At 47.7% G+C, this 19,437-nt stretch overlaps 1 protein-coding gene across 1 annotated transcript in view; it reads left to right on the top strand.

Annotated features, from left to right (window-relative positions):
• The window catches only part of LOC147751045 (collagen alpha-1(XIV) chain-like), a 525,617-nt gene that overhangs the window by 404,416 nt on the left and 101,764 nt on the right, over positions 1-19,437 (top strand). The window contains exon 14 of the mRNA XM_086932176.1: positions 3,384-3,542. Within this exon, the coding sequence (XP_086788302.1) occupies positions 3,384-3,542 (159 nt within the window). The remainder of the gene's footprint in view (positions 1-3,383; positions 3,543-19,437) is intronic.

Genomic DNA, 19,437 nt, shown 5'->3' with positions numbered 1-19,437 from the left:
AGGGGTACTGTGCATACCCCTGCGATCATGGGGTGTACGCACCGTACCCCGCGATCGCAGGGTGTACGCACCGTACCCCGCGATCGCAGGATGTACGCACCGTACACCCAGCGAACATTGGATACGGTGTGTACACCTTATGATCGCGGGGTACAGTACGTACACCTCATGATTGCAGGGGTACGGTGCGTACCCCTGCGATCATGGGGTGTACGCACCGTACCCGGGGGGGGCGTTCCGTACCTGTTTCGAGGTAAACTCTGCTTCTCCGGATGTTTTCGGCTCCCATAGAAAAAGCGTTGTACGGTGCGTACCCCACACCAGTCGTATTTGACGGGTCAGAAAAAGCAGCTGCAAACCGTGATGGATGTCGCGTACAGCGGGCTCCGAGGGAGATTGGTACGGGGATTTGATTCGTACGGTCTCTGTACGATTCGTACGGAGTCCAGCTCCTGGTACGAATCGTACTTTGTCGTACGTACAGGGGACGCTGCAGGGTACGATTCGTATGGGAAAAACGCTCCGTACGGCTATTCGGAGCGGTTTTTCCTGAATCGGAATTGACAGTGTAAATCCCCACTCACAAATGGGAAATGGCTAAAAAGCGGAGTGTTACATCTTGGTGTAGAAGTAGATATGCATGTGAGTAGATCTACACATGTAAATTTACCTCTGTGAATCGGGCCCAATTCCTGCATTATGCACGCAGTTAAAAATAAGCCGATCTTCAACTAATATCCCTACCATTGTTACATTTTACTGGAGTTCTAGAGCAGTTTACTTTTACAATGAGACACACCTTCACTTGGGTGCTCAGTGGAAATATTGACTCTTACATTCTGGAGTTAGGAGTTTCTCTTGAGTATATGGTGGACTCTACATAAAACTCCTGGGCTGGGGGAGTCATTGTTGTTTTGTTTTTCAGAATCAAACTCCCACTTTTGGGGTTTTGAGCCAGACCATGAGAAATACAGACGCTGCCTTCTATATTCTCTTCTGGGGGATTCATAATCTTCATTGCATATGGAGACAAGGTTATTGGTTTCTGCTCCTGCTGTGGTATGCAGGGGGTTCTGATGCTGCCCATATTGTGCATTTGACTTGTGTGCCTCTCCTCAGCAGTACCTGAAAGTGATAGCATTCTGTTGTTTTGGGCTTACTCTGTTGTTTTGTTCTCATTCTTTTTTCCAGTGTGACAGCACTTCAGTCACTATACCATCTATCTCTATATCATACTAACAACATGTGGTCCACCTTATGGTCAGGGGGCACAGAATAGGCTTTGTTATTCCTGGTAGCTGAATAATTATACGCATGTTTTTAGATTTTTTTTATCCATGCAACTATTGGTTTGGGGATTTTGGTGCTTTAATGTGGTTATGTTTGTGTGTGTCAGTAGCACCGTTCCCCTGAATGTAGGTGGTTTTACAATTTCAGAATATGGGTCTGCACTGAATTCTCTTTGGCCATTGATTTGATGTTTCATCAAGTAGTTGCTTACCTTCCTATGTGGTGCTTTCAAACATTGGTCTACCTAAGGGAAATGAACGTGCATGGCTTGTGGACAAATGCTGTGGGTCAATTACTTTATAAAGGAAAGTAAGCCTGGACTGGTATTTAAGTGGCTGTTTCAATGAAGAAACAGACTTCAGACCATTTATCTTTTTTGCATGGTCTGGGTAATTTAATTACCAACGTTTTTCTTAAAAGAAGAAACTTTCACAAATTAATTTTTTTTCAAGAAGTGTCAGTGGAAAGACACACACCACCTAATTCCGTAGTTTCAAAATAACATATATAACATATATTGTGAACAAAATACATTGCATGTATTAAGACAAAAAATTATGAAACAACAAAGCCAGTCAAAGATTTAAACCATAAGCAACAACCGCTTTTCCTAGTGCATCAAATTACATACAAAATACAGGGGTTGTTTCACTCCTAGATTAACATTTTTTAGATCCAATGTGAATAAAATTCAACCAACATGCTACATCTTGACAATTATTATTTAAATAACCCAGCAGTAAGGAGAACGCTGACGCATTTTGAATCCCCTATTTCTTTATGGGATTCTCATCAGGGGTGTAGACTGGACAGGACATTTTCTTCGCTTTGACTTTTAATTCAGGGAATAACTCTGAAACATATTTGGGCAGAGGTTCTGTGTGAGAATTAGTTTTGTTTGTTATTTGCTGGCACGTCTAATGTGGTGAAGAACTGAAGAAGGAAGGAGAAGTTAATTAAGTTCCTTCTGTGTTCAGAGGTTAGAGTTTTACTCTGCCGATAGTTACAACATTGTTGTAATGGGTCAAATACTTGACACTGCATGCCCACGGAGTTAATGTAAAAGGAAAAAGAATCATGCTTGGATTACTTACCCTGTAAAGCTTTTGAGCTCCTTTTGTCTAGATGTGCTCAATGTATATACATATGTACCAGTGATGCTCAGATCACTGAGTCACACTATTTTCTATGACAGTCCTAAATTGTCTTGCTTTCTCTCTCCTGTGCAGTCTGTCTTCATCCATGTTGACAGCTCTTGGGAATTGCAAACAGAATTTCTGACTGAAAGGTCAGGTATTTATGTCCTAATAAAAAAAAGGTTTTGTTAAATTTGAATGGGCAACATGACTGCATGTTTGCTGCACATCTCTCACCCCCATACTGTATGAATTGTGACAAGGAAGAGTAGGACTTTGTGTAATTACAATTGCTATCAAGTGACCATTCACATAATTTTACTCATATTACGCAGGGGCATCTTAAGGATTTGGGGGGCCCTGGGCCAAAAGTATTTTGGGGGCCCCTGCTAGGAACAGCTTTTAATTTATGATCCAATTTTAGCTATTTCATGTCCTTTTTGGCAAGGTCAGTGACAGTGCACAGACACACTAGTCCAAATTATAATTGTGTCTACATCAAATATTGAGGGATAGTGACTTGTGTTTTCAATATTCTAACACAGCAGCAACTCACTAATATCACTGCAAATAATCTCTGCGACCCCCTCCCATTTCTCATATGTAAGGTCTTGTTTTGATCTAAAAGAAACCTTTTTTTTATGGATGTTGCATGAAACACAAACATTTCTTTGCAAAATGTCTGCAGTAGTCTCTCATACATCACCCACATTAAAACTAAATTAATTAGAGAAAAACTGTATTTATAACAATCTGTTTAAGAATTATTTAAGGTAATTAGGGTAAGACACTGCAGAACAGAGCTGGCTCTATCAAGGGGCCCCTGAAAATGCTGGAGCCCTGGGCCAAAGCCCACTTTGCCATTGCCTTAAAACATCTCTGATATTACGATCCACCCGCACATAAAGTGACACGCGTGCTCATTCATGTGTTCATTGTATTGTTTTTTTCCCTCAGAGTTCATCGGGAGGGACCGCCCCCGGCAGCTGGCTTTGAACACTTCCTCTACGTCATACCAATTAAAAAACCTGGCTCATGACACGGAGTACGTCATCTCACTCTACGTCCTCTTTGGGTCCATTGTTGGACCCGGGATCTCCACCACAGCCCGCACATGTGAGTATCTTCAAAGGAATTAATGGGAAAATATTTGCCCAATGATGAGGCAGAAACTGAAACAGTGAAAGAGGATGAGCCTTAGTAATCTTCTATGAGGAAGCAAATGGCTTCTCTCTTCTCACCTAAAAAAAGAAATGCAAATTAAAATATCTATGGTAATTTTATGTCCATGCAATCATTTTACAGAGGTAATTTGCTCACAGCAGGTGGTATTTGTTTGTGATTAAAAAGTCTTTATTTTCTTGAACTGGGAATTGCTTATGAAATCTAATAAACTGAACGAAATAGTAATGATTAAAAAGCATAGAGACCTAGATGAAGTAAGAGAGTACTAAGTAACTAAATGAAAAATAGGTGCACAATGGATTGTAAAAAAAACACATGAAATAAAAACGGAAGAACAATACATTAATAAACAGGAGTTATTACATTTAAAAGTAGTATATAAATACATGAAAAAATGAAACTAGGTGTAAACATTTAAGTGCATTATACAGAGCAAGCAGTTAATAAAATAAAAGCAAAAGTAAAGTGCATTAAAATACCGAAAAGGTTGAATTCATTAGTACTTAAATGCTATTTAATAATAAGCCATAAACAGAAAAGTATATAAATTAAAAGAAGACATAAACACATTGAAAAAGTACAAGCCATGAAATAAAAAATAAATGAATTAACAAGCAAGGAATAAATGACTAAGATAGTCAAAAATAATTAGATTTCGAAGAAAACAATGTGTCATATTTAGGAAAATGGCACATTTTATAGTTTACACTTGTTCTGGTTATTCACTGCCCCTTTCTACCACACGGCACTATGAGACCCACAAGGGCTGTTTGCTATCTACAAAAGCTGTCTGTCTGCTTTGGGTAATGTAGCTATTTAGGGCTAGAAATGGAGAAACTTGGGATATGCTCATAAAATCACAACATGTCCGCTGCAGTTATACTGTATGCACTTATGCCTCTCTGTCTAATAACACTTCAGCATAGCATCCAAGAGCTACTCAACAAAACAAAATCCCATTGCAGGTAGGAGAGGAGGAGAATACTTTCCATATGGAAACACTTTTTAACATTGAAAAATGCAATCAGTATTTGCCTGTGCTGAAAAGCATGCTCACATCTATGACTGATAACTTCAAACACCCCATTAAAGTGAGGGTGGCAACTTTGAAGGTAGCAAAATAACTGAAGCCTGAACCCCAAGAGCCTTTCTTCCTCTGGGGTTAGGGGCCGCTGGACTTGCTGACAAGTCCAGAGAATACATCTAATCATCAACTTTATTTCGACCAAATAATGACCATAAAAGAACGAGGGGTGGCTCCTCCATTTGAGCAGAGGAGTGTAGACCCACAAGCCTCAGAGCTGAAAAATAAAACAGAAATAAAGTTTATTTATTACCGTTTTACTTTTCAGCAACCCATCCCGAACTTAGTGTTAGGACAAGGCGGGAAAAGCGCTGCCGAATGGCAGCAGCCGGGAACTGTGCGCTTCAGAATGAGCATGCCTATTTGGCCGGCCATCTTGGGATGGCCAGCCAGATCTGCGCATTTTAAAGTTTTCTGACGTAGCTGTCTTAGATAGCTGGGTTAGAGAAATCGCTGGCCTTCAGTGTTCTTAGGAGTGCTGGGAGAGCCTACTCTATGTCTGAAAGCAGCGCCAGAATTGGTTAGTGCAGTTTCCTGCATCAAGAGCTTCCTGGAAGACACACATAGGAGGAGGACGTCGCGCTGCAGAGGTAAGTGATTTTTGTTTTGGGTACCCCCTATCCCACCACCCTCGGTACAAGCTGGCTGCCCCTGAAAAGCGCATAACAAACAGAGATCAAGAAACATAAACCCCTAACAATAAGATTAAACACCACTATTCACAGATAAAATCATATCATCAATGTTGTAGAAATAAAAAGTGCTAAAGTTGGATAAAAGCTCATTTTAAAACAGCAGGGAGTTGCATAATTTAATGGCTGACTTTAAAAATAGACCCATTTTAAAGCATACATCCTGAGATTGCAGTGACTGTAGGTATATGAGCCGAGGTCTACAGCTTTTAATCTTTGTTTTGCTAACCGCTGGGATAGGCAAGCCCCTAGACAAATCTCTGAAATACCAACAGAAAAGCGAAAAGTGCAATATGGTTTGGTCAGATAATTCATCACAAGTTCAAAAACAAATGGTGGAAGCATCAGATTGACTGAGGTGAAAACACAGTTTCCATCAAATGGAACCCAAACTAAATCTGGTAAGGAGTGATCTCTTTCCCAAGGGTTGTTAACCTACACGTAATAAAGTTTGATCCCAGGGCACATTTGTATCGCACATATTTTCTAAATGAGTCTGAAGTGGATAACGCCATCTCCCTGGACTGTTTGAACAGGAAATGTTCCTTTAGCCACCGCATGTCCTCCTTCTTAATGATGTTGGATCATTGAGTAGACTAGCTCTTCCAAGGCTAGAGAGGTTGGTCTGCATATACGGTATCCAAGGCAGCGAGGGGCCCAGAGCACACGCCAGACAATCATCGATTACGTCTCTACTAAGAGAGGCCTCTGCTTTGCACTAGATAGAGCACCACAATAAAACAGAAGCTAGTTTTTTTTTTGATAATCAATTTTATTGAAAGTTTTAGCACAACATATAAATTCATTGGTTGCAGTTCACTAATCAACAGGATAAGCATGACAGTACATACAGTTGACAGAGAAAAGGGGCCTTCCATCAGGGTATAACCCGGCAGTCCATACGGTAGGTACAATTGTACATGGAATAAACTAAAATAAAAGCAGATCAGCAGGGTGGAAACATATTGAACCATTTACCCCACACTTTACTGAATAAGTCAGGGCACCCCCGGGCTTTGAATAAGGCCTCCTCCTGGATCCCACACTGCCAACCTTTTACAGAGGGCGTCTTAGCCAGGGACCAGTGCGCCGCTAAATCTCTCTTGGCCACCGCCACAGCTGTCCCCAACAGGCGCTTATCCGCCCTAGAGCAATCTAAGCCATCAAACACCCCCAACAACATACGCAGCGGATCATGGGGAACCTCCATCCCAGGGCCTGCGTGAGATCACGCTCCCCCCCCCCCCCCCCCCCCCCCCCAAAAAAGGTGCCAACGCTGGACAGCACCATACCATGTGATAAAAATCGGCTGGGGCGGAGGCACAACGCATTCATGCTGGAGAGGATTTCAACCGGGCCTGGAATGGACGTGTTGGGGTGAGATATGCCGCGTGGAGGTAATAAAGTTGGACCAGACGCAACTTGGAGGATGTGGTCAGGGTTTTGGGCGCCATAGGGGAATCCTTCCAGTCCGCCTCTTCTAGGGGGCCCAACCAGCCCCCCATCGAGCCCTGAGCCCATCCAGGGAAGTGGGGCCATTGTTCACCAGGGACCGGTAAATACGGGACACCCCCCCCCCCCCCCCCCTCCCCAGATTTCCCATCATCACCTGAGCCTCCAGCGGGCTGAACTCTGGAAGGGAGATAGGTGGCGAGACATGTGTATGAAGAGCATGTCTAAGTTGTAGGTATTTATACTGTTGGGAATGTGGAAGGGCATGGTGCTGCTGTAGGTCCACAAAGGAGTGAATGTGAATCCCACCCATCTCCGAGCACTGAAACTCCAATGAGGTCCCATCTTCGGAACCCCTGCAGGGAAGAGACCTCCTGCATCCAGGACCCGTGCCAAAGCAGCATCTGCAGAGTGAGTTTCCGGTCCCACCACACGTGGCGAAGAGCCATACGCCAGGCCAGAAACACCGTCCTGGTGACCGAGGGCAGGGCCTCTGGCACTGGGCTATCATACAGAAATGCCTGGATCTGCAGGAAGTCCAACGTGCTGAGTTCCACGCTGTATGCAGGGTCATGCCAGCATACCGCTGGATGACATGGATGACAATGAGTTTCGTGGCCAGGTAGTAGAGGTGGAGATTGGTTACCTCCATCAAAGGGGGAAATACGACAGTGCGCCAGAGATAGGCGTGGTCTCGCCCCTCCCCAGAGAAACCGGGTGACGACACCGTCCAGCTCGTGGAAACAACTACCCGGAAGGTGGATAGTAGTGTTTTGGCAGTATATAAAGAAAACAGGGGAGGATCATCATTTTGAAGAGGGCACTCCTGCCCAGGGGGTTAAGGGGAAGGTTCTGCCACCTCTTGAGATCCGCCTTCATCCGGATGACCAAGGCGTAACGTTTAGAGCCCATTCAAGTTCTGGCAGAAGAGCTATCCAAACGCCAAGGTATTTGACCGAGTTTCTTCTAAGGGGGATATCCAACTGCCAGTCATAGCAGTCTCTGGAGGGATGCAGGGGGACCAAAGTTGACTTCGCCGGAATAAGGCGGAGTCCGGAGACCCTCTCAAAAGCGACAAGAGCCGCCAGGTATCTGGGGCCCAAGCTATCTGGGTCTGCCAAGTAAAGCAGAACATCGTCTGCATATAGGGCTATTTTATCCACCTGGCTTGCGTCCCAGGCCCAACCTCGAATAAGTCAGATAAGGGCTGCCAGGGGTTCCATTGCCAGCGCGAATAGGAGTGGCAAGAGCGGACACCCCTGACGCGTACCTCGCGGACTGGGAATGCCTCCGAAAACTCCCCAATAATGAGTAATCGGGCTCTGGGATTAGTGTATAAATCTCTGATCAGATGGCGGAACGAGGGACCGAAACCCATACTGTCCAGCACATCTTGCAGATACTCCCAATTCACCGTATCGAAGGCCTTCTCAAAGTCTAAGAAGAGCAGTGCCAAGTACAAGGTTAGGCGCTCCCGGTGAGCCAGAGCCAAGTGGAGCCGACAATACAGTGGCGAGTGCCCCTGGCAGGCATGAACCCGCATTGGTCGGGGTGGACAAGGTCCTGCAGGAGGGGTCGAAGTCTTTGAGAGCCAAGTCCGTAGCGAAGATCTTGAGCTCCGTATTGATCAGTGAGATCGGGTGGTAGTCCGCACAGTTCAGGGAGGGTGGCTGCATCTCCGAAGTAAACCCGATCGTGGCGACATCCGACTTGGGCGGGAATGACCCTGTCTCCGCCACATGGCGGAAAAGATCCACCAAATGGGGGGCCAAAATATCCTGAAAAGCTGCATAGTACTCCTGAGGGTACCCATTGGGACCTGGCGTTTTACCGGGGTGTAGGAGCGAGACGGCATCTTGGACTTCCTCCAGGGCGAAGGGGCGGTCCTAGGTCTCCGCAGTCTCTAGAGAGAGACACGGCAGTCGGGTACCAGTCCCATCCAAAAATTCTGCCAGCAAAGCTTCCGGGGAACGAGCGCTGTAGAGGGCCGCGTAGTAAGCAGCAAAGGTTTGTGCGATGGCTGAGGATGTCACTTGGAGGGTCCCGGTGTTCGAGCGGACCTCCGGAATAATACGGTTGACTTTGGGATAATTTATTTTTATTTTATTTATTTATTTTACTTATATAGCGCAACAGCTACCCAGCAAAGGGTTTCCCGGCGCTAATGATTCAGTAGTGTGTTACAGGACAGGGCATTTTCAGATGTTAAACAGCCAAGTTTTTAAGGCTTTTCTGAATTTCATATAACTCACCTCATTACGTATTGCGTGTGGCATAGCATTCCATAGTGAGGGTCCAAGAAATGCATAGGATTTTCCACCCATGCGTGATAATTTTATTTTGGGAATAACAAAGTGATTAGCTGTTGCAGATCGAAGAGTCCGGGAGGGATGATAGGGACGGACTCGTTTTTGTAGGTACTTGGGAGCATTTTTAGTGGAGATCTTATGCATAAAGCATAGGGATTTAAATTTAATCCTATTCTCTATTCTCAATTCTGGGATAAGACACAAAGCTGTGGAGGAGCTTGCCATTCTTATCACCCCACCCATAAATACGGGCAACCGATGAACGCCAAAGCATCTTAGCAGATTCCAATGAGATCCGACGGATCTCCTCGCGTACTATCGCTAGTTGTCGGGAGGAATCCCTTGCGTCGTTAGTGAATTGAGCTGCTTCAAGCAGTGCCACCCGAGATTCCAGCTGAACAAGCTGGGCCGTCTGCTCTGACCATTTCACCTGGATCAGTCCCCTGGCCACCCCCCCGGATAACGGCCTTGCTCGCTTCCCACAGCATCCCCGTCGAGGGAACCAAGCCTATATTGGTGGAAAAAAAGGAACGCAGTTCCTGACCAAGTGACTCCACCATCGCAGAGTACTGCAAGAACCAGGCATTCAGCCGCCAAGTCGCTTGGGGGCCCGACGGAGGGAATCCATGACGGAGGGAGAGGGTAGAGTGTTCCGAGATCCGCCTTGGCAGTATCACAGCCCCAGAAACTAGCTGGCAGCTGTGGCCGGCATCAGGAGAAGGTCGATTTGGGAGTGAGTATGATGGGCTGCGGACGTGTGGGTGTACTGTTCCCCACGGGGGTTCCACATCTGCCAGACATCATAGAGACCAAGGGCGAGGACCAGCTGGAGAGGAGCTTCGCGGAGGCGACACGGGCTTCAGACGGAGTCCCCGTTGTATCACGCAAGGGCTGCAGAACGGCATTAAAGTCCCCCCCTACCACCATAAGACCCTGCGAGTGGTAGAAGATCCCTTGTGTTAGTTGGTGAAGTGTTGAAGGCAGGAGTAAGTGGGGAATGTAAAGACACAAGAGGCTCAAGGGGCGCCCCTCGATGGTTCACGAGACTGCCACATAGCAACCCTGTGCATCAGTCTTGGCTTTAGCCAGGGTAAAGAGAAGCCCTTTCCTAAGTAAAATAGCCACCCCTCGGGATCCTCGTGTAAAATCAGAGTGCCAGACCCTGTCAAATCCATAGCGAGCTAGGAAGTTGCATTGTGTACCCAAGAGGTGCGTCTCTTGAAGAAAGAGAATGTCCGGCGTGTGGCGGTGAACAGCGCGGAGGACAGCCGTGCACTTAATTCGGTCTAAGAGGCCATTGACGTTCCATGAGAGGATGTGGATAGGTCTAGTGAGGGTGTAAGTCATCTAAGGAAATGGACTGTGGTGGGGCGGATAGCTACTTGGGACCCTACCCGCCCGGAGGGGAACACCTGCCCCTACCCGGGCCCAGAAGCGGGGCCATGGAAGGTGATGATCTGCTCGTCAACTGTGGAAATCAAGGAAGGAGGCAACTCAACTACCGAAGGGAGCCCCCGATGGCGGCCCGTGGGCGGCCAAAAATAACAAACTGATGGAAGATGTGGTCTGCGTGTCAACTGTGGATCAGTCAGAGAAACATGGGTACCAAGAAGAACTGCAATCAGCGGCCCGCAGGCGGCTAAACTAAACAAACTGTCAAGGAACAACGGTCCCCCGTCCCTCCCCACACCCCCAACTCCCCCCGCCCTACACTTCTGAAGTGGAAGCATCCGTCGCCCAAGACCCCAACTTCTAACTACACCACAAAAGGTGATTCGCTACTCTAAAACAGTTAGCAAACAATCAGTCAGGAGTTTGGCTGAGTCGGACCCCCTCTCCATATATACGGATGCATGCCCACAATGAATAAGCATGGAGTGGATAACCAGAAGTCACAAAATGGTTCGAATCCAGGATGGCAGTAAGAAGGTAAACCTTGGCCGGATCTTCCAGCAGAGCCAAGGGAGAGTCTCCATCGCCGGGCCAGAGATAGGTGCAACATTTCAGGTACTGAAGGGTACAGTGCAGGCACACAACTTGTAACCCTGATAACACCCCGTCCCCCCCACCAGAGCCACGGATCACGGGACTGCCCGACAGGTCTGAGTCCAACATGGCCCTCCGCCGGGTAACGACTGATCGTGGGGCGCTACCCATGTCGATAAGGCAGGACACTGTGGTGGGGGGAGGAAGCCCTCTGGCTTAAGTTCTGAATCGGGGAGTGCCGGAACCGTGCCCCTGGCGACCGAGAGCTCCCCCCCCCCCCGGCGATTGCCCCGCCGTCTGGACCCAGTGCGGCGCCGCTGCGCCTTGGGCACCTCCTGGCCGGGTCGGTCCGTCACTTTCGGGGCAGGGGTGCACCAGGTAGAAGGGGCCGCTCTTCCGTGAGCCAGGTCCATGTCGCCTGTGGAGTGTCGAAGAAAAAGGTTTTGTCTTGAAAAAAAACACCTTAAGGTAGGTCGGGAAGAAAAGCCCCTAGCGGAGGTCCATAGCCCTGAGTTTCAGCTTGACCTTGTCGTAAGACTAGAGTAGTACGGAAAACCATGATTTTGGAATTTTGGAAGTGCACTGGACCCTGCACCCTGGCGGCCTACAGAATCGCATCCCTGTCCCAAAAATTGAAGACTCGAAGGATAATAGGGAGAGAGGGAACCCCAGGAGGGGGTTTAGGAGCAAGGGAGTGGTGAGCTCGCTCCACCACAAACCAGGGGGAGAGTTTTTCTTTGGGGATCCAGGACCGGATCCATGCTTCGATGAAGGTATTAGTGCGTCCCTTCTCCACTCCCTCCGGGAAACCCAGGAGGCGGAGGTTGTTTCTCCGGACCCTATTTTCCGCGTCCTCCGCCCTGCAATGTAACTCCGTGGACTGTGCCTGTAGGCGGTCCACGTGGGATTTAAGAGTGCCCAAGTCGTCCTCCACCGTAGAAAGACGGGACTCCGCCTCTGTAATACGGGCCGTGGCATTACGGAGGACTTGCTGGATCAGTGCCTCATCAACCCGCACTTCACCAATCTTGGTTTCCACCGAGGTCTGCGATGCACTGATCGCCTGCAGGATAGTGGAGAGGTCTCCTCCGGTAATCCCAGGTGCTGCTACAGCCCCAGCCGCTGGATCGCGATCAGGCTTGGTAAATTGGTCCATTTTCGTTTGAGTTGAGGGGGCAGTGGCCTGAGAAGCGCGTTTGTAGCTCATGTTTCCAAGAGGCAGGTGGAGGTGCTCATCTGGAGGGGGAGGGGGGCACGCAGCCAATCCTATGCCGCTGCCCCACGACCCGATATGGCGGCCAATCCCTCTCCCAGACCCCCACGATGGAGGGAGGCGTCTGTTCACCAGGGTAGCACTCCCCGCAAGACAATGGCTGCCCTCAAGGCGACCTCAGTGGGCCGAAGACTCCAGGGCCCCTCCACAGACCCCAACCTCAAGATTCTGGGCATCCAGGCTGGAAGAGGGGGGCAGGCAAACACGTGCGCCACCCGACCTGGTAGCCGATCTGCCCCATGCTAAGTCTCAGCGTGCCCGCAGCCCGCAGTCAATGGAGGAAAGAGGGGGACCCTCCAGTCCGCTGGGCAAGGTAGGCCAGGAGACTCGACGGGCCTCCAGAGTCAGGCACTCCCCCCTCCGGTATACCGATGGGTAAAGGGGGCAGCTCACCTCTCAGCAGGGCCCGCCAGCCGCAGCTACCCGTCTCCCCCGCACAAGGAGATAGTTCAAGTTGAGACCGGCGGCCCCCTGTCGCTGTTGCGGGTCCCCCAGTGCTTCCCACACACCTTGCACCCTAAACTGGCGGAGGGCTCAGCTGGTCAGAAGGGGGGGTGCCCCAGCGGGGGACGCATGCAGAAGTTTAGTGGGGCCCACCAGGTAGCAGGGCAAGTCCAGCCCACTTGCACCGCAGCGCACAGGCCCGCAGCCTCCCCAGTCACGATCTCGTCCTCCCCGCGGCCCGACTCGGCCACCGAAGGGTGCGAGGGGAGCGGGGCCCACACAGCAAACCCCCGCCTCCTCACCTCGTCCGGACCTCAGCACAGGCCGCCACCCGCTCCACTCATCGCTCTAGCCACCTCGGCAGGCATGGCACCCCAGGGCCCGACAGCCACCCACTCCAACGGACATCCAGGCCTGGACTCGTCCTCTCAGGCCGCCGGCAGGAGCAGAAACGGCATGGCAAGGGGAAGCGCCGCAACCGGAGCCTCCGACAACAATCTCCTCCGGTCAACGCCTCCGCCGTGGGAACCTCAGGTGCCGCTCCGCTCCACGAGCTCCCACAATGCACCTAGGGGCCCGCCCTCCACTACCGCGGGCACCGGAGTGGGAGGCCACCCCACAGGCCCGGGCCGCAGCTCAGTCCTCCGCCTCAGGCACCATCCGCCGCCGGCAAAGTAGCACAGATGAGCAGGGCAGGAAGGGGGCAGCCGGGGGCGTCTGGCCGAGTGATCAGGCCGCCGGAGCGGGCCGTGTGGGAGCCGCCATCTTGTTAAAGGAAGGCCGCCCGGAGCAGAGGACAACACGGGCAGCCCAGGCACCAGGCAGGTCCCCCGAGGAGATCAGGGCAAAGCAGGCAGGATGCTGGAGGTTACCCTGCGACTTTGGGACGTCGATGGTCAGTAACAGTGAGCCTATTCAAGGTGGATGACGGAGGGGGTCCGGAGCACTCTTAGAGTGCAACTGCCATCTTGACGCCTCAAGCCACGCCCTACAGAAGATAGTTTAATGCAGGTTTTGACATAGTCTAGGTCAAGCCCCTCAGCCACTTTGAGATTATTACTTCTGGGGGAACCACTAATATCTCGCGGAGCACCCTATTTTCGTCCAACTGCAAATTATTATTAGAGCAGCCCCAAATCCCAGAGCCACATGTCAAGATGGGGGCACATCTACTTTTGTAGATCTCAAGCGGGCAAATGGGCTTATTCCCTATGCACACTGAGACTTTAAAAATTGACCCAGTGGTACGTGTAAAACTGGAACACCTATTAGCCATACATGAGGTGCAGTTGAGGTTTTCATTGAACGTGATACCTAAATAAGGAAAAGATCTCACTCTCTCAGTGCACTTTGTGTTAATATATAGTGTGCGAGTCTTCACATTCCTAGTGCCACAAACCTTTACAAAAGTTTTGGATCTATTATTTTCCAGGTTAACGCTCTCCATATAGCAAACAAAACCATCAATGAGGGCCTTAAGTCCATTGGAGGTTCTGGCTCATAAAATGACAGCATCGGTGTAGAGGAGTGACAAAACATTTTTACTCTTAATTTTTGGGACTTCATTACCTAGGCCTACCAGAACGAACTCTAGCTTGTTAATATAAAGTAGGAAAAGATTGGTGCCAACACACACCCCTGCCAAACCTTTCACTGTAGGTTCAAAGAGTCGGAGCATTCCCCACTGCTCCCATATCTCAACCTGGCCTTGAGGTTCAAGGGCAGCTCTCTCAGAAACTGTACTAATTCCTTCTCCACCCCCATATCGGCCATAATACCCCACAGCTTTTATCTGTTAATGCTATCATATGCACTAGATAGATCTAAGAATGTGAGATGATTGGCAATTCAATTGAGCAGTTTGTACTTACTGATTATAAGATGGGGATTAATACATTGTTCAGTGGTACCAAAGCTGGGACAAAAGCTAAACTGGACCACTGACAGGATGTTATTCTCAGTAATTCAAAGTTCCAACCTATCAAGGATAATGCGTCCCACAATCTTACCGCAGAGTCCAAAAGAGAAATTGGGTGATAACACAGCGAGTCCTGTCTATTCCTTTTTTTTAAACTGGGACAGTGATGGCAGAGTTCCAAGCATCAGGAAACCCGCCCTCACAAGAGGAGTTAAAGGGTTCATAAGAAAAGGGGCCAGAAGTGAATATTATCCTTGTACGGGTCCATTGGGACACCGTCAGGGCCAGGAGCTATAATGGCTGGAATGTACTGAATATCCGTAATAACTTCATCCAATAAAAAATACATTTCAATGGGAAAATTAAATTTAGCTGGGAACAGCCCACTGTGAGCATTGACCTTCAAAGCATAAATATAATGGAAATGAAACACCTAGCCCTCTGTGGCAATGTTGCAATCTAAGGCTAGCTTGGGCACTTCTGACAGGATGTAATTTTGACCAGGTTCCAGAAGGCCCTGCAGTCTTTAAGATTACTGGCCTGAACCAGCATACCTCAGTGCATGTTTCTCACTTCAGTTATCCGCGTCTCCAGGGCCTGTGTGTAATCTTTCCTGCAGTTGACAATTTCCACTCTGTTCCTTGAGGTTTTCCTCAGAGCAAGGTGTACTTTCCTACACAACAAATTACAGGCTTTATCAAACCCTGAAACCACACCCAGATCATTTTTCTTAACCTTCTTCGTGAGAATTGCTTTTATAGCATCTCCCAGGGATATGAAGGAGTCAGCTACCCAGTGTCTATCAATCTGTAAAGAGACAATTTGAAACATTGGTCTAATTGCCTGGCACATGCTCGGCTAAAACGGAGTCAGTATCAGCATGCCTCCATACCAGTCTGTTCAGATTGTCCTTAACCTTTATTAAAGAGTTACCCACCAAAGTGCCCCTTTTAGCCATCACAGAATATTTAATAGAAAGATGGAGAGTATTATGGCAGCTGAAAACATTGGCAATAACACAGCCATCAGCAATTCTAGTGGGCATACTTCTGGAGATAAAAACATAGTCAATGGTGGAGCGCTGACCTCTTCCAGTAAATGTAACTGCTCTACAGATGTCATAATCGAGGAAGTCAAAGGCTTTTTTCAGGTTGTGACTGGCAAGCATGGTAAAGAGTAAGGCACCCCTGGACTCACAATCCCGACAGGAATATTGACAGAATAGCTCAGAAGGTTGAAACCCAGTAAGGTCCAGTGTGTACCCTAGCCTTGTGTTAAAATATCCTACAACCAACAGATTAAAACTCCCCCCATACAGAGAGGATTAGTGTTCAAAGAATCAATACAAGAAAAGGGCAGTCAGATTCTTGTTAACCTTAGTGGAGAAATAATCTTAATAAAATTCATAAATAAACCCAGCCTTTGACACCATTTTAGATAGACAACCTGGATAAATCTACTACCTGTATCGATGCTAGTTATAGTGCATCCCAAGGTAACCTAAAATCATGCTAGCAGGCCAGCATTAGCCTGGCCTGAGGTTTACTGGAGGGCATATTGAGCAGAGCTTACAAAGCTATCACAGAAGACATCATACGTAGCCCAAGTCTCCTGCAACAGGACAATATCAAATTGGTGGACCTAGTCCAACCAGACCTGGAATCCCATCTTAGCATTAACCCCGCAACAATCCAACTGAGCACACTAAGGCTGTGGTGCCCAGCATTGGCTTAATTTGGAGATTGAATACCGCTGACACTACCCAATGTTTACCGGGCCATGGGGACTATCATTTAACCTGATAACTCTATTGGAGCTCCCACTGCACTCTGTTGGGGAGCAAAGGAGCAACTGATTTACAATTCCTATCCCCCTGATTAGAGAGTCAAATCAAATTAAATCAATAATAACTTTATTCGGTTTCAAGAAAGAAAACCATGAAAGTACATAAGTTCAGCAATACAATTCAAGGCTAACATTAACTCTTTAGAAACAGAGAACAATTTGTAAAATCCCACATGAATTATAAATAGACGATAAACCATAAGTGATTAAAATCTGGTCTCGGACGAACAAATTAAGAAGATTCCGTAATAAATTTTAAAATAATCTGAACAACTACAACAGCTAGTAACGTTTTCTAATGGCAAGTACCGCTTTAATACAATGAGAGACCACAATACATATTTCAAGTGTGGCCAAGGAATGCAGACAATTAAACGTATCAATATAGGAACATGGTCTCATTTTTTTTAAGGATCGTAACTAAAAACCTCCTCCTAGGTTCCTGGTATAAGGTGCAAAAAAGCATAAAGTGTGTTGTGCTTTGAATTGCCTGGTTGTCACAAGGACAGGACATCAAGTTTTCCAACCACCTGGCTTGTATCGGAAAAGTCACTAAAAAGTGTATAGTCAGTAAACGGAATCTTGTTCAAAAAAACATATCTGAGTGTTTGTGGTAAAAGAAAAGGAAAATTACAATTGGGGCAAAAATGAGCAAGGGGGGCCTGCCACCTTCACTAGGGAGCGGCGGGTATTTGCCCTAACAGAATGGGCCTCTGTTATGGTTCCTTTCACCTTTTCACAGATACTAGAGGGACAATCAAAATAGTGTCCCAAATCCAACTTATTAAAATTATCTCTAACAAATCGTATCCAAGGGATCGCGAATGCACCGTCAAGATTAAGACAGTCTTTAATAATATCTCTGGTAAATGTCAGCTCTTCCGATAACCAGATTTTGGCCCATAAAAGTAAAGGGGCAACATTAATACGATCTTCAACACAATCAAGCCCCACCTCATAGTGACAAAATCTTGTGGGGGTGCTGTTTGGGGTCATCAGCAGCCTTTTAATAAATGTATTCTCCAACATTTGCAACTGACCAGTATTGTGATATCCCCAACCACCCGCACCCTATGTTACAACTGGGACACATTTGGCTTGATATAGTGTAACAAGTTCAGGCACAGGTTTTTGCCCCAATGTAGATGCAAAGCGAAAAAGTCCCTCAATCACTCTGCCGCATTATGTTTCCTTGAGGTTACAAGCAAGTACAGTTTAATCTATTGTTAAAGATGTTCCCTAGTAATTAAAATTTTCCATTGTGTCAATTCTCTCACAAAGTTAACCTTTAAATCAAGCGATAACATAAAATTAGAAAACGCATCAAGGGATTTTTGTAGGTCATTTGCTGTTAAAGCGGTACAAAAGGTGGTGGTGATGGACTGAGCATCTGAGCCAATCAAACACTCACACCCAGTCAACAGATCTGGGTTAATTCCATCACTGTTCTTTAGCCCACTCTGCCACCCCAGTTCAGACATGGCCATATGCAAATCAGTCTGACCCTGTGCCTCATGGGAACAGTCCAGCCCGAACTGCCAAACCATGCCTTCCCAGGACTGGAAACAAGCTTCCTAGGACCAGTTTCTGGCATTAGAGCCATCTTCAGCCAGGCTTGCCTGAATCCAGTGGTAAAGTGAGCAAGGGACTCACGTCTGAGCATACCCTGCCAACTTATGGCGAACAAAGCGGTACAAAAGGGGGTGGTGATGGACGGAGCATCTGAACCAATCAAACACTCACACCCAGTCAACAGATCTGGGTTTATTCCATCACTGTTCTTTAGCCCACTCTGCCACCCCAGTTCAGACATGGCCATATGCAAAACAGTCTGACCCTGTTGCTCATGGAAACAGTCCAGCCGGAACTGCCAAACCATGCCTTCCCTGGACAGGAAACAAGCTTCCTAGGACCGGTTTCTGGCATTACAGCGGTCTTCAGCCAGGCTTGCTTGAATCCAGTAGCAAAGTGAGCAAGGGACTCACGTCTGAGCATACCCTGCCAACTTATGGCGAACAAAGCGGTATAAAAGGGGGTGGTGATGGACGGAGCATCTGAACCAATCAAACCCTCACACCAAGTCAACAGATCTGGGTTTATTCCATCACCGTTCTTTAGTCCACTCTGCCACCCCAGTTCAGACATGGCCCTATGCAAATCAGTCTGACCCTGTGCCTCATGGGAATAGTTTAGCCCGAACTGCCAAACCATGCCTTCCCTGGACTGGAAACAAGCTTCCTAGGACCGGTTTCTGGCATTTCAGCCGTCTTCAGCCAGGCTTGCTTGAATCCAGTGGCAAAGTGGGCAACGGAATCACGTCTGAGCATACCCTGCCAACTTATGGCGAACAAAGCGGTATAAAAGGGGGTGGTGATGGACGGAGCATCTGAACCAATCAAACACTCACACCCAGTCAACAGATCTGGGTTTATTCCATCACCGTTCTTTAGCCCACTCTGCCACCCCAGTTCAGACATGGCCATATGCAAATCAGTCTGACCCTGGGCCTCATGGGAACAGTCCAGCCCGAACTGCCAAACCGTGCCTTCCCTGGACTGGTAACAAGCTTCCTAGGACATGCTAAAGCCATCAGGACAGTATCCTCTACATAAGAGAGAAGTGGGATTATAAACAAAAGTAGGAGGCGCACTCAAATAGATTAAGGAGACAATGTTACTGTTCCAAATAACTCTTCTTTATATCCATCAATTAAACCAGATAGAAACAGCCAACGCGTTTCATTACAATATGTAACTTTGTCAGGGCTGAAAGAATGATATTGAAAGACACAGATTACATATATGTAAAAAAACACACATCCGA

The sequence above is a fragment of the Lissotriton vulgaris genome, chromosome 1_1 (assembly GCF_964263255.1).
Source record: "Lissotriton vulgaris chromosome 1_1, aLisVul1.2, whole genome shotgun sequence".
Taxonomy (NCBI): Eukaryota; Metazoa; Chordata; class Amphibia; order Caudata; family Salamandridae; genus Lissotriton; species Lissotriton vulgaris.
This window is presented reverse-complemented; position numbering and strand designations above follow the sequence as displayed.